Below are 14,876 nucleotides of genomic sequence, written 5' to 3'. Positions count from 1 at the left end.
ACCAACTGCATTCTTTATCATAACACATTTAGAAACTGGTTGGATCCTTCCCCATCAAGATTCTTTATTTTGACCAACCCCATTTTACAAGTTTTTAAGCTTTTGTTGTCAGCCAACTCTGCTTGAAGTCTCATGCAATGCTGGTCAACTGTTTGAGCAATAGATCTTCTGAAACTCGCTTCAGTGTTAACCACATGTCCCGGCGAGTTCAAACATGCAAGGTGTGTTTAAGGCTGTATTTCATGCATACAAATCTTAGTGTTCCTTATAAGGCTACATACCAGTAACATTACTGTACTTTGTTCCAATTCAACAAGAGTGACACAACAAAAATACTTTCTTTGCTTTATTTTAACAAATAAAGGTATGGTTCAAGAGTAAGGACTATATATATTCAAAAATATTTTAATTTTAACAGTTTTAAGACTCTATGGAGGACTGCATCAAAAGGTGTTAAATTCTATTGTTGCATTCAGTTCACCAGATGTCTAACACACTGCCTCTGTCATACATAAAGATTGTCTGTCTTCACTGTGCACAGAGCAAGCACCCTTTTTTTTATCCCCAACTGTCCATGATTTTCATAATTAGCGTCTTCTGATCAGGTCACAGCATAACAAAAGTCTTTAAGAAGTGATGGACACCATGTTGTTGGGGCTGAGAATCTCAATCCAGTAACCGTCAGGATCCTGAATAAAGGCCAGGCCCTTCATTTTACCTGCAGGACAGACCAAATGGAAATAATTATGCAACAAAATAAACAGAAAGTATTTCTTTATGTATCCAAACAGAAAATTAGCATACAGTACACATATATTATATACTAGTAAATAGTAAGAGTATGCTATTGAGAAGACAGTAAACATACAAATATATGTGTACACTGCATGATACTAACATATTTAGAAATTAGCTAGTTTGTTATTGGTGGAGAAACACTATGCAACTAAAAAAAAATGTATAGGATAATATAAAAGAACTTACCATCATCAGGCCTTTTTACAAAAGTTACTCCATTCTCTTCAAACAGCTTGCAGGCAGCATAGACATCCGGCACAGCAATTCCAATATGGCCTAAGATAAAGATATTTTCAATTTTTAGATTTAGGTTAATAATGTCATTTAAGGATATTACGTTCTTCATTTATCTAGGACTACATCTGCACATATTTGAGACGATTCTGACTATATAAATAATGCAACATCATTAATCTCATCAAAGACTTACAAAGATAGTGAACCCATATTACTATGAATGGAGTAATATGGCAGAATAAGTCCTGCCTTCTAAATAAAAGAGCCAATTGCCAATTGGTAAAATCATTGCTATAGAAATAGTCAGTGTTATGAGATGCACATGACTGCTCCAACATTAATAATGTATTTTTTTTTGTCATGGTTTGAGTGTTTAGAAACAAAATCTGAAGTTTTTTTCCCGTTTGTCCTGGTATTTAATGAGTTTAATGAGTTTGTCCTGGTGTTCAAGGAGACAAATTTTCATTTAAAAGTCTCTGCTGGCATTATTAAATTGATAAAAATGTTTAGTTAACTATCTGTAGGTAAATATTATAGTGAATGTAATGTCCAGTTCACAAACAAATCATTATCTCGATCCAGCTACTGGTGAACTGGCTGAACCACTTCCCCAAATCGGTCTGAACCATCTGAAACATGGTTTCAGATCTACACGTTTCTCAATCAAACTCCCTTTTAGACATGACTGACAGTCACTCCATCTCAAAATGAGACAATATCCAGGAGTATATGACCCTATGGTTCTGGTTTTTGCCAACTAATTCAATGCTCCAGTTAGTCCAACAATACACTGAACTGAGAAAAGTCTTTCTCAGCATTCTCAGCATGCTGAGAACTGTGTGCCAAGGGATTCATAAAGGTGGCAAAAGCATAAAAGCATAACATAAAAGGTATTGGAAATATAACAGTGATGCGATGGCAGGAGTTCTCGAGTCAACAGCAGTACAGATAACAGTTCTCTCCTGAGTCAGTTAAAGGTTATAACATTTCTTGAGTCACCAGTCCACTGAGTCAGTACTGAATTGTTGAAAATGTGACGATACCAGCATTTCTGTAGTACAGAGCATATTCAATACCCACTATACTAGTGTCTGTGAATATTAAACTATTTCAATAGTAATCCTGCATGTTTCATTTGCCACACACACACAGTCTTTTTACTGTTACTCTTGCAACATGCAAAATGGCTGTTCAAATAAAATGACGTTTCTGTAAAATTAAAAAAAAGCACCATTTTAAGCTGATTCAGAGCATTGACACCGAAATATATAAATGTAGAGATATATCTTGAGTATAGTCAAAAGGCTAAGATAATGAGATGTGTATATATATCAAATTATATAGTCCAGCTCCACTTCCAATGACAGTCAATTCTATGACGGGGAGAAATTGTGTTATGCATGTTATATTTACCAAAGCCTCTTGGGTCTGAGTTGCCGCTGTGGTAAGATAAGCTGTCATCTGTCTCTGAACCCCAATTACTGATTAAAACAGAGAAGAGAAATAAAGATTGGCACATGAAAACAGATGCACACCTTGGACTTTTGATTACAGGCCCTACAACAGTGGTCAGCAAACTTATAGCACATGAAGGGGTAATCACATGAATGGTTTGTCGGATATGCCTGCTAGCCCAAGTTAAAATCTCACACTTTAATAGTATTTGTAGTTCCTTACTTAAAGGGGGGGGGGTGAAATGCTGTTTCATGAATACTGAGATTTTAACACTGTTAAAGACTTGGATTCCCATGCTAAACATAGACAAAGTTTCCCCCAAAAAAGTTGGATGTTTGATGGAGTATTTCAGTGCCAAAAATACTCCTTCCGGTTTCTCATACTTTTCGGAAAGTTTTTTTTCGAGTACGGGGCTGAATGTCCCTGCACAGGCCGTGCGGGATCTTCTCACAGAATGGCGCAAGCATGACTGGAGCGAGAGAGCAAACACTCGCCAGCTGCGCACTACAGTCACAGGACTTCACAAAACCAATAATGTCACCAAAGATATGGGTTTTTGGTTGTCAGGGCAAGACAGCCCTGTGCAGCTTCCCAAAGAACCTAGTGTTAATGGGACAGTGGATGGAGTTTGTTTTTCCGGAGCAGCAACCGAGTTATTCAAGTGTTTTTGTTTGTTCCCTGACTTTTCTGAGATATGAAGGATGCAGTACTACTCTATAGGCACTCATGGTTGACATGTTTCACTCCCCCTTTAATAAAACTGGCTGTGTAACTATAGGGGATAATTACCTCAAAATGTTTGTCTATATGCGAGTTTAAGGGATTATAATGACATAATTCAGGTCTTACATCACTTACTGTAAAGGCCATTTCACACTGCACCGACAGACGCAGACAGACAGCAACAGACTTTCTTTTGTCGGATCGATGCGTTACCCGTCAACTCTCTTTTTTGCCGATTGAAAATGTGAAATCTGCATTTGTCAGTCTTGGAATGTCTGAAAAGTGACGAACTGTAATATGGTGACTGTTGCATTGGTCCACATCTGATGCAGTGTGAATTTGCCATACCAAAACCTGCCATATATCACGGTAAGGATGCTAAAAGGCTTTTTCTATCCTATGGTTAGTGGTCAACATGTATGGATATGGCTGATGCTGATATCTAAAGATCAGGAAGGTTTTAATCTCTACTTACTGGGTAAGCTCTATAGTGGCTCGACGGGAGAACGTCCAGGCTGTCCTCTCCTTCACATCAGCAGGGATCTCTTTCTTATCCTCATAACCCAGAAAGTAGAGGGTGAATCGCATGGAGGGAAAATCAAACTTCTGTAACAGCCTATAAAAAAAACATTCATGGTTAAAAAAATACTTAATTGCAAAGGTCAGCAATTAAAGCCCATTCACATCATTATTTGCAATGCATTTTAAAATGCATTTATGATTATGAGCCCAAATTGAACTAAAATGCAAAACAGCAAGGGCTTGGATTAAGTAAGAAATAGCCCAGGACATTTAAACAGCTTTTATAAATGTGCCTCAGAAAAAAACATTACTAGTGTGCATATTTTAAGATATGTCAGTACAGGTTGTTTTCAGTTGAGACAGCTCAGACATGCATTTCTGTATGGGACTAGGCTTAAAGGGATAGTTCACACAAAAATGAAAATTTTGCCATTAAAGGGTTAGTTCCCCCAACACTGAAAATTAACTTATGATTTACTCACCCTCAAGTTGTACGTGTATATAATATTCTTCTTTCAGATGAATACAATCACAGATACATTAAAAAAAATCTTCCAAGCTTTATAGTGGCAATGACTGTTGGGCCAAGTCCATAAAAGTGCATCTATCCATCATAAAAGTGATCCACATGGCTCCAGGGGGTTAATAAAAACATATCCATATTTAAATCTTGTAGTTCCGCTAATGTTTGTGCGTTCATGAGCCACGGCAGACTGGTGTCCCAGCATATGACAGGACGCAGGTGTAGTGCAGAAGTAAGAGCAAAACAAAAGTTGGTTCTCACCAGTCTCTCGTGAAGGTGAGTATGACAGTTAGCAGAAGGTAGAGATTACAGTTTGTAAAGTTTTAAAAATTTCAATTTTTCTTGCACAAACACATCATTTCGCCTTTATTAACCCCCCGGAGCCGTGTGGAGCAGAGACTTCAAAACAGAAAAAAGCCATTCACTTCTATTATTAAGCTTGGAAGAGCCAGGTCATCGTCTGAAAGAAGAAAGTCATAAATCATGGGCTAATTTTCATTTTTGGGTAGAACTATCCCTTTAATTACTTGCCCTTATGTCGTTCCAAACCTGTAAGACGCTTGTTCATCTTCTGAACACAAATGAAGATCTTTTTGATGAAAGCCTTCTGTCCCTCCATTGACAACTACAAAACTACTACTTTGACACTTCAAAACGTTCATAATGAGATTGTGGTTCTAACACATCAAGCAAACATGCATGAGCTTCTGTTTACCATAGCTGATGTGTGAGTTGATGAATGTTTAAATGTGAATAAAAGCCTAAATTCAATTTGTTCATCATATAAAGCGGTCAGGTCTCTTCAGAAGATTTGGACTAAACCGCTAAATTCATATGGATTTGTTTTACAATCTCTTAGCGGGACAGAAATATCTCAGATTTCATTAAAAAGATCTTCATTTATGTTCCGAAGATGAACGAAAGTCTCACAGGTTTGGAACGCATGAGGGAGAGTAAATGATGATTGAATTTTCATTTTTAGGTGAACTATCCCCTTAAGCCTCGTCTGTGAAACCAGGCAAACGAAAACTATATTAAATCAGATCAGTGCTGAGAAATGCAATCTTTTATACTAACACACTCACGTCATTCCCAGGATGCGTGTGTAGAAATCCAGGGATTTAACCGGATCCTTAACCCGCAGCATTGTCTGCTGCATCATGAAGTCCTACAGCAGTGGCATGAATATATTTTGGTCAGAACATAATTTAAAAGACCATATTGGGGTGAAAGCAACGTATTAGTGGTCTCAGACATTTGAGTAACACTGTAAATATTAAAAAACATTTGTTATGCATCCTCACTCATTACACAATCAAGAATGGACTTTTTCACATATTGTGATGATGATGCATTTTAACAAACAAAAAAATATATAGTCTCTCTTTTACCGCTACAGAAGTTTACCCAACTATGAAGACTTCCGCTGGGAAAAATGTGAAAAGGGTCCATTCAAATTATTCAGTAGGGATTTTGGAGTTATGAATAATCAGCTGATGCTTTCAATGCAATTTCAGGCTGTGATTATGATGCTTTTAGAAATCCATATATTCTGTAATATCTAGCAGCTCTGCTGAAAAAAGAAGAGCATTGCAAATGCCTAAAACAACAAAAAATCTCTGGTAAACGTTTGCACTATGGATGTGCTGTTATGAATTATGACTCATCTCTCAGATGTAGGTGTTATTTTATAGCATCCCTTTGGTTATGATGTCATGACTTTTCAAAGAATGAAAAGTCAAAGTGATACAATACAATTCCCTGATAGACCGGTTCCCTGATCAGTTTGAGTGTCTTTATGAAAATATTTGTCTCTGTAGGAGCCACAGGTCAAAATTGTATCTGTGTAAAATGTCAAAGGTCATCAAAGTAACTTACTATAGCAACATAGTAAGTTAGTTACAATAGACTTGATTCTGACTGTATGTAAATGTAACATATCGATCTGCATTACAGAATCACATCTATTTTCATTTTATTTCCACGTGATTAAGCAATAAAGTACTTAAGTATATAAACTTAAACAAATACAGTTGAGTAACTACCAGAGACGGATAAATCACTATAAAAACAACCACACATATGTAAAGAATCGCACTATTTCCCTCCATAGCATTGCGTGATAAAAGAGAACATGGAAACGACCTAAGATCTTCGTGTTTGATTGAAAAGTCTCTAGCTCTGGGCTCAAATGCAGCGTCTTACTTTAGTGATGGGGTTTCCTTCTTTACACGCAGCGGTGGCTGCTTCGTTCGTCAGCCCGTTGTCGGTCATTTTTGGCTGTGCTTCGGGTTGGGTTTGAGGGTTCATGGTTGGTGACTATACAGCTGACAGTCCGGCGTAAAGATCGCTCGCAAGGGGCGTTTGCATTACGCACAACGTCGGCGGCGTGACGTGTCAGTGGGAGGGGCGATGAAATAACTGAGACCTTTCCTTCCTGCATAGGGTGAAACAATTCTCAGGCAAGTGTTTATATAATATATGTTAGAGTATATGTATGTTAATATATGTATAATTATTATGTATATATAAATACACACAAATTATATATATATATATATATATATATATATATATATATATATATATATATATATATATATATATATATATATATATGTGTGTGTGTGTGTGTAGTAGGCTACATACATGCAAATATTTCTTAAATATATACATGAATGTTTGTGTATTTAAATATAGATAATACTTATACACAGTACACACATATATTATGTAAACAAATTTCTATTTTGGATGTGATTAATCGATTTGACAGCACTAATATATAGTTACATATATTGTGAAGAGAAATTGAGTGTTTTCTTCCCATAAATGTCTAAAATTAAACTAAATGCAGGAGGAAAAAATACAGAAAGGAAAGGGTTAATTAACTAAGAGAAACGCTGGGCCTATAAATGAACGCCATATAGATTTACACATTTACACACATTCCTGTAAGCTACCACTTCCTGAGTTCTGAGGGAACCTTCAGTTCTGTGTGTAAACTGAAAACACATAGAGTTAGTGATGATATATTCCAAAAATCTGATCAAATGTATTGCCACCTCATTGACAAAGGTAGACATCAATATAAGGTCTGTGTGTGTTTGTGTGTGTGTGTGTGTGTGTGTGTGTGTGTGTGTGTGTGTGTGTGTGTGTGTGCCTGTTTATGTGGTATTACAACATAAACATGGATTATGAGGACATTTCAAATGTCCTCATGTTTCAAAATAGCTTTAAAAACATACTAAATTATGTTTTTTTGGAAAATGTAAAAATGCAGAATGTGTCCTGTGATGGGTAGGTTTAGGGGCAGGGGCAGTGTAGGGGGACAGAAAATATGGTTTGTACGGTATAAAAACCATTACGCCTATGGAGAGTCCCTGTAAACCACATAGACCAGCATGTGTGTGCGTGTGCGCGTGTGTATGTGTGTGTTTTAAAAAAGCACATCTTTTTAAAATTAAACTTCCATGACAATAAATGGGCTAAAATTGTGTTGAGTGGCTTATTGCTTTAATAAATAGCAGGTAACAAGGGAAAAAACAAGCTAGCAATAAAGTCTGAAAACTCATAAGTAACGGATTAATAACTGATCAAAAAAGGAGAAGGAGCTCAGGTAGATTAGGAGGTAGGGTAGCTTTTGATTTTGACTTTTAAATTGTAAATCTTACAATGTTATTTGTTGAATAAGTGTACATTTCGCTTTGCATAGCTCAATGCAAATTAATAATATGCGCTTAAAATAAAATTCAAGAATATAATTTTTTGATTGACTGGCACAAAACTTGATTGATGAACCTTGCTTGATGAACACATTTGTTTTGTACATGAACGATTACACAACAGGGTTGACATTTTTTGACTATTTTTCAAATAAAAGATTTCCATATTATTCCATAAATAGATTAAATTTTGCTTAAAAACTATGAAAAAGTTTCTAAAAAGGTGACCCCAGATAAAAAAGAAAATTAGAACAGAAACGTTACTGCTAAGTAGTTCTTAAAACTTTCTAGGACTGCTGAGTCCTGTATATATATATACACACACACACACACACACAGCAGGGAAAATAAGTATTTGACACATCAGCATTTTTATCAGTAAGAGGTGTAAGAATTAAAAAATAAAATAAAAAAAAGGTGTAAGAAGTGTATTGACACAAAATTTCCACCAGATGTAGCCATTAAGCCAAACATTAAATTCATACAAAGAAATCAGAACATTTAAGTATACAAGTGAAGTCATAATAAATTAAGTGAAATGACACAGGGAATAAGTATTGAACACACTTTAATACTTTGTAGAAAAGCCTTTTTTGGTGATTACAGCTTCTAGACGCCTCTGGTATGGAGAGACCAGTCGTCTGCATTGCTCAGGAGTGATTCTGGCCCATTCTTCCACACAAATGGTCTTTGTAGTTGAACGTTAATTATAGTTAGAGGTATCCAAGCCTTACATCACCAAGTGCAAAAAGCAGTAGAGGCGTGTTATCTGGAGTGACCAATCACACTTCTCTGTCTTGCAATCCGATGGACAAGACAGAGTTCAGTGAATCCTGACTCGTTGTGCCAAGTGTAAAGTGTGGTGGGTGGGGGGGAATGGGGTTATGCTGTTTGGTTGTTTTTTTGTGATAAAGATTGGTCTGACTGAAGAACGTCTTGTCGCAGTGCGGACAGGTGAACGGCCTCTCGCCTCTGTGTTTATATGACAAGAACTGTGTCAGAACAAATTAATCTTGATAAGGTCCGATAACTTTGATAGAAAGGTACATAAATGAATACAATTAACCAATCAGCTCTCAGCTGTTCAATTTAAGTACACAATTAGATAATACCAATTTAGGTCAACCAATGACCAAGCAATTCATTTTGTTCAATCATTTGTTTCTTGAATTTTGTGACAAATTAAACAGCACTAGGTAACTTTTGCTCTCGGGGTCCCCCTACAGTTGGGAAAAAATATTGTCCTCTTCTACTGTCGTAAACTCTGTCATCCTACAACAGGGGATGCGCGCGTGCATTTGTTGACATGACAACCCTGATAGCCATGATGAGCGGGTCAATCTAACGCTCTCCATTGACTTTGTATTGCGTGAAGCGGACGCGTCCAAGAAGTCCTCGCTGCAGCCTGTAGCACGATGACGTATTGGATCAAACCCAACACGTACAGGATGTGCATGTGCGGTGGTTTCATTCACAGTTTGATGACGTCATATAGATATGCGCAGCAGAGTTTAGGGGACATCATTGAATGCACAGGAGAGTTTTGCTGGATAGATAAATACTCAAACTGCTCGCGCAAAAATAATAATTAATAACATGCTCACGCCATCAGGAGACACGTTTTGCATTTTCCCTTGAATGTGTAGGCTATTGGTATTTTAAGTCCTTTACAGATCGTGTTGCATTGTACGTTGACGATTAAAATTACAGAGACAATTACTTGACTCATTTTTCCTTCCACTCAACAGCAAGTAAAATTGTAACTGTTTTGCATGCATGTACAACAAAACTAGGATAATTTAAGCATCACATTTATGAAAAGATGATTTATTCATCAATAATTACTTAATACTATTTATCAGTACGACAACTACACAGTTTAGAACATCATCTATATACAATATTGATCATACATTAAGACTAGCGCATACGCATTATTAACCCAAAGATCGGTAAGCTATATGACATTGCCATAATGATCCACCATCCAGTACGTATTGGATCTGATCCAACTACGTCATCGTGCTACAGGCTGCAGTGAGGGGTGTCTCGCTGCGTCGTCTTTTCTTATTTATAACAAAAAACAGAACAATGTCTAAAAGCTGATATGTGACAAGGTGTAAAGCAAACAAGCTAAAAGACACATAACTAAGTTAAGCTGTCGACCCCAAAAAACGAGTGTTTAAGCCCCCATCTGCCATCAAAAGATGCTGAATGTATTGCTCAATAAATGGATTTGCAAGAAATCTGGGGGAAAAGAACAAGACGTTTTTAAGAAGTAAAAAAGTGTATTAACAGCGTTCAGGTTATGATGGAAATAGATCAAATTCATAGAGCAGTGGTTATACTCTATATTACCAAATGTATTGGGACACCCCTCCAAATGATTGAATTCAGGTGTTCCAATCACTTTCATGATCCTTCGGATAAGACGTTAAACCGAGGTCCTGACTCTCTGTGGTTATTAAAAATCCCATGGCACTTCTCGTAAAAAGTAGGGGTAACCCCGGTGTCCTGGCCAAATTCCCTTCATTGGCCCTTACCAATCATGGCCTCGTAATAATTCCCATCCACTGAATTGGCTGTACCCTTTCTCCTCTCCATCTATCGCTGGTGTAGTGATCATCCAAGTGGATGCTGCACACGGGTGGTGGTTGAGGAGAGACCCCTGTCATGAGTGTAAAGCAGAGTTGGCCTCTCAGTTCCAGTGAAAGGAACTCTTAATGCTTCAGCATACCAAGACATTTTGGACAATTTCATGCGCCCCACTTTGTGGAAACAGTTTTGGGATGGCCCCTTCCTGTTCCAAAATGAATGTCCATAAAGACATGGTCCAACGTCACGCCTCTCTTCATCAGACTGCACTGGCAGCTCGCATCAATTTCAAGGCACTGGTTCTCGCCTACAAAGCAACCACTGGCTCTGCACCAATATACCTACACTCACTTGTTCGGACTTACACACCCTCCAGAAGCTTGCGTTCTGCAAGCAAAGGACGCCTCGTGGTTCATTCCCGAAGAGGAATGAAATCTCTCTCACGGACCTTTTCCTGGACCGTTCCCACCTGGTGGAACGACCAGCTGAGTCTGTAGCCATTTTTAAAAAGCATCTTAAGACACATCTTTTCCAATTACACCTGACCAATAAAGACTAGCACTTAACTATCCAATTAAATTTTCTGTTTGTTTGTTTGTGTACTGTGCTTGATTTACTGAGACTTCTTACAGCACTTGCAGGTTGTTGCCCTTGTTTGTTTCATTGCTTCTATTGCTCTCCCCTTTTTGTACGTCGCTTTGGATAAAAGCATCTGCTAAATGATTAAATGTAAATGTGAAGGAACTAGACTGGCCTGGACAGAGTCCTGACCTCAACCCGACAGAACATCTTTGGGATGAATTAGAGCGGAGACTGAGAGCCAGGTCAAACATCAGTGCCTGACCTCACAAATGCGCTTCTGGAAGAATGATCAAAAATTCCCATAAACACAATCTTAAACCTTGTGGAAAGCCTTCCCAGAAGAGTTGAAGCTGTTAGAGCTTAAAACTCCACATTAAACCCCACAGATCAAGAATAGGATTTCATTCAAATTCATGTACATGTAAAGGCAGGCTTCCCAAAACATTTGGGTTTATATTTTGGTCCCAAAATATAGTGTATATATAACATGAAAACAATGGAGAAAAAAAGGGAAACCATGTGTAGTAAAGTTCTTTATTGACAGTAAACAGGTATAATGAGATTCATGAAGAAAAAAATATAATTTAAAGGGATGTGGCTTAAAACAAATACGAATATATATAATTAAAAAAATCATGACATGCATGAATGTGCATTACGTCACCTTTTGGCTGAATGCAGTTTACGATGCATATCTAAGGAGTATTGATAAGGGAAAGTCTTTCCACAGTCTGGACAAGAGAAAGGCCTCTCTCCTGTGTGAATCCGCATGTGTTTCTCCAGTGAAAAAAGGCGTGAGAATCCACTTCCACACACAGGGCAACAGAACCGTTTGCTGTCAGAATGATAATCCACCTGATGGCGTTTAAGATTGGTCTGACTGAAGAACGTCTTGTCACAGTGGGGACAGGAGAACGGCCTCTCGCCTTTGTGTTTATATAAATGACTTTGGAGTGCGGTGGAGCCAATAAACTTCTTCCCACACTGATCGCAACCGAAGCTCTTCACGCTCTTTCGTTTGTCACCTGTGTGGACGCTACTGTGCAGTTTAAGCCAGTCTTTACGACGGAAGCCCCTCCCACAGAGGTCACAGGTGTATGGAGCCTCTCCTGTGTGTATTCTCATGTGACGCACAAGGCTTACGCTCTGCCGATACTCCATGCCACACAGCTTACAGATGAATTTTTTTTTAGGAGTCTTTATGCCATTTGAAAAGCGGGAGATGGATGGCTCAGCTTCTGTCTTAATATCTGAATGACTTCCATCTGGCACCTCAATACTTTTCACAGTATACTGCAGGCGTTGACAAAACAGCACAGCTGATCCCTCCACTTTGCTCAGCACCAAAGTTTCCTTACACTCCTTAGTTGACTCGGACCTCGAAACTCCAAGAGAATTCTCTGAAGGCTTCATGTTGAGGCAGTCAGGACGCCAAGCCATCGACTAGGGAAACAGATTGAATAAAGATGTAATAAAAGTTGTAAGAATTGTATTCAGATGTATTCCTCAACTTTACTCAGTAACCCCAAATGTATCATAAATGAATTATACAATAACCTCATAAGTTATTTGGACAATTACCCCACAGTTAAAATAAGAAGGTTGTTGCATAAGAAGAAATGTATAGTCTTCAATAAGAATAAGAGGAACTGAGCATATGTGCGAGTGTAGAAGGAAGTTATTAGACACTAACAGGTTAACAACAGGAAAGAGTCAACAGGTGGAAGTCAGTGAACCAATGAAATAACTTGTTTTAAGATGCAAGAAGCTTTTTTTAAGAGATCACCCAAAAACGTAGAAAAAACTGTAATAATGTTAAATATTATTACTATTTAAAATAAAGGTTTCTATTTTAATATACTTTAAAATATAATTTATTCCTGTGATCGAAGCGGAATTTTTAGCATTATTACTCCAGTCTTCAGTGTCACACGATCCTTCAGAAATCATTCTGATATGATGATTTATTATGGAAACTGTTGTGCTGCTTACTTTTTTATTTATTTTTTTTTTTTTTGTGAAAATGCAAAATTGATACTTTTTTCAGGAGTCATTGATGAATAAAAAATTAAAAAAGAACAGCATTTATTCAAAATAGAAATCTTTTCTAACAATATTTACTATCACTTTTTATCAGTTTAATACACCGTTGCTAAATAAAATTATTTATTAAAAAAAAGGAAAAAAAAGTCAAGACCGGAAATCTTTGAATGGTCGTGTATATTGTTACAAAATATTTTATTTTAAATAAATGCTGCCCCCCCCCCTTTTTACTAAGCAATTATATACGTTTTAACAATGAAAGGAAAAAAAATGATATACATACACACGTGTTTTATAGGGACTTTTCATAAAAATAACCTACCATCACATATATCTGCATTTTAACATAAAAAATGTTTTTATCATAATTTCGTATGATTTAAAAGCGGTTTTCCTCACAGGGACCAAAACAAGTTAGTGGTAAAAGTTTCCTTGTGTGGGGACATTTGGTCATACACTGATACAAAAAAAAAAAAGTCTCCAATTGAAAATTTTCAAGTGACTATCTACATTTTTCAGTTGGCCAATAGAATTTCTGTGAATTAAATTTCATCAGTTCACAGATTTTCAATTCGGCACACTTAAAACATTTTTTTTTGTGATCAGTCACTATAAAATGTTGAATTGGAGACCCTAAATGTTTAAAAAGTGTTTGATATTTTTGTTTGACACTATTTTGTAGACTCACAAAATTAACCTCAGTCAGAAACCTGCTGGTAAACCATTTGATATCCTAATAACAAAGCACTTACTTGCAAATAGTCAATTGTAGTTCAATGAATAGAACGTTCTTGGGTCTATTTACAGCTTTCTCGTGCGTCCTGCTTCTTCGTTTAAGAGTACTAAAAACTAAAGATACACAGTACTGCCCCCTTCTGCTATTAGTAGGAATACCACATTCACTTGCCAGGAACCTTGGCTCTGAAGCTCCGTCAGAATACCATGTAGCACCAACACATATGCAAACTATTTAAGGTTTACAGCACCATCGGTCAAAATATATTAAAATGGGACAATGGATTCTTAGTAGAAGTTATGTCAGCTCAACTTTGTGCGGATGTATTGGTGATGTGCTTTGAGGGAAACATATTGCCAATGTTTTATCTAATGTTGTGTTAGCAGGAGTTTCATGACCTTACCAAGGGAACAGTCTCAAAAGCCTCCCACAGATTAGAAGTGACCCTTATGATAGCCGCTTACGAATGGGAACTTATCTATAATTGTCCTTAAATAACCATATTTGCATAAACAAACAACATGTTATGGGCTCAAACTGTGTTCTTAAATATTTATTAAACTTACTGTAGTGTTTACTTTTCTAATAAACAAGTTTTATTTTTCTAACAAGCAGTTCCTTAATGTTTCCATGGTTTCTACAAAATGAGGGTAACATTGGTATGATGTCATTGATCGGCGACACACGGACACAGTCCTGGTTAAATTTGCTAATTTCTCTAAATTTAAATATTCTTGGAAATATTTTGGATAATGTAAGCCAACAAAATATATAACACTGTTCTAGTGGTTTGTGGATATGTTAATCCAAAAATCACATTTTGTGTCTTATATAAACCTTTCATGGCAATAAATTGAGTAGGTTATTGCTTTAACCCTCACTCATTATTCCCTCATAACCTGTAACAAATATGTCCCTTAAATTTAAAAAAGACCTA

The 14,876-nt window shown here is 36.9% G+C and overlaps 2 protein-coding genes across 4 annotated transcripts in view; both read right to left on the bottom strand.

Moving 5' to 3' along the window:
- Positions 1 to 333: 333 nt before the first annotated feature.
- On the bottom strand, positions 334 to 6,628 carry glo1 (glyoxalase 1). Its single transcript, XM_067421093.1, has 6 exons — positions 6,464 to 6,628; positions 5,344 to 5,426; positions 3,689 to 3,829; positions 2,449 to 2,516; positions 985 to 1,074; positions 334 to 718 (listed from the first exon to the last, which is right to left on the bottom strand). The coding sequence occupies exons 1-6, from the start codon at positions 6,566 to 6,568 to the stop codon at positions 627 to 629; spliced, it is 579 nt and encodes a 192-aa protein (XP_067277194.1). The 5' UTR covers positions 6,569 to 6,628; the 3' UTR covers positions 334 to 626.
- Positions 6,629 to 11,680: 5,052 nt separating this feature from the next.
- Positions 11,681 to 14,876, bottom strand: part of LOC137045471 (gastrula zinc finger protein XlCGF8.2DB-like) — a 47,347-nt gene continuing 44,151 nt past the window's right edge. The window contains exons 1-2 of one of the 3 annotated variants that reach the window (XM_067422107.1): positions 13,956 to 14,787; positions 11,681 to 12,603 (exon numbers count right to left, since the gene is read on the bottom strand). In XM_067422107.1, the coding sequence (XP_067278208.1) occupies positions 11,821 to 12,600 (780 nt within the window). In that variant the 5' untranslated portion in view covers positions 12,601 to 12,603; positions 13,956 to 14,787 and the 3' untranslated portion in view covers positions 11,681 to 11,820. Of the gene's footprint in view, positions 12,604 to 13,955; positions 14,788 to 14,876 lie in introns of those variants that run through there. The other 2 variants (XM_067422108.1, XM_067422106.1) reach the window with 2 other exon arrangements.

Source organism: Pseudorasbora parva, chromosome 17 (assembly GCF_024679245.1).
Source record: "Pseudorasbora parva isolate DD20220531a chromosome 17, ASM2467924v1, whole genome shotgun sequence".
Classification (NCBI taxonomy): Eukaryota; Metazoa; Chordata; class Actinopteri; order Cypriniformes; family Gobionidae; genus Pseudorasbora; species Pseudorasbora parva.
This window is presented reverse-complemented; position numbering and strand designations above follow the sequence as displayed.

Coding starts and splice junctions, on each gene's coding strand:
- glo1 (XM_067421093.1), bottom strand. CDS start 6,568: ATGAACCCTCAAACCCAACCCGAAGCACAGCCAAAAATGACCGACAAC. Junction 2,517..3,688: donor GCCACTATAGAGCTTACCCA/GTAAGTAGAGAT, acceptor TGTTTTAATCAG/TAATTGGGGTTCAGAGACAG. Junction 719..984: donor TGTAAAAAGGCCTGATGATG/GTAAGTTCTTTT, acceptor TCTGTCCTGCAG/GTAAAATGAAGGGCCTGGCC.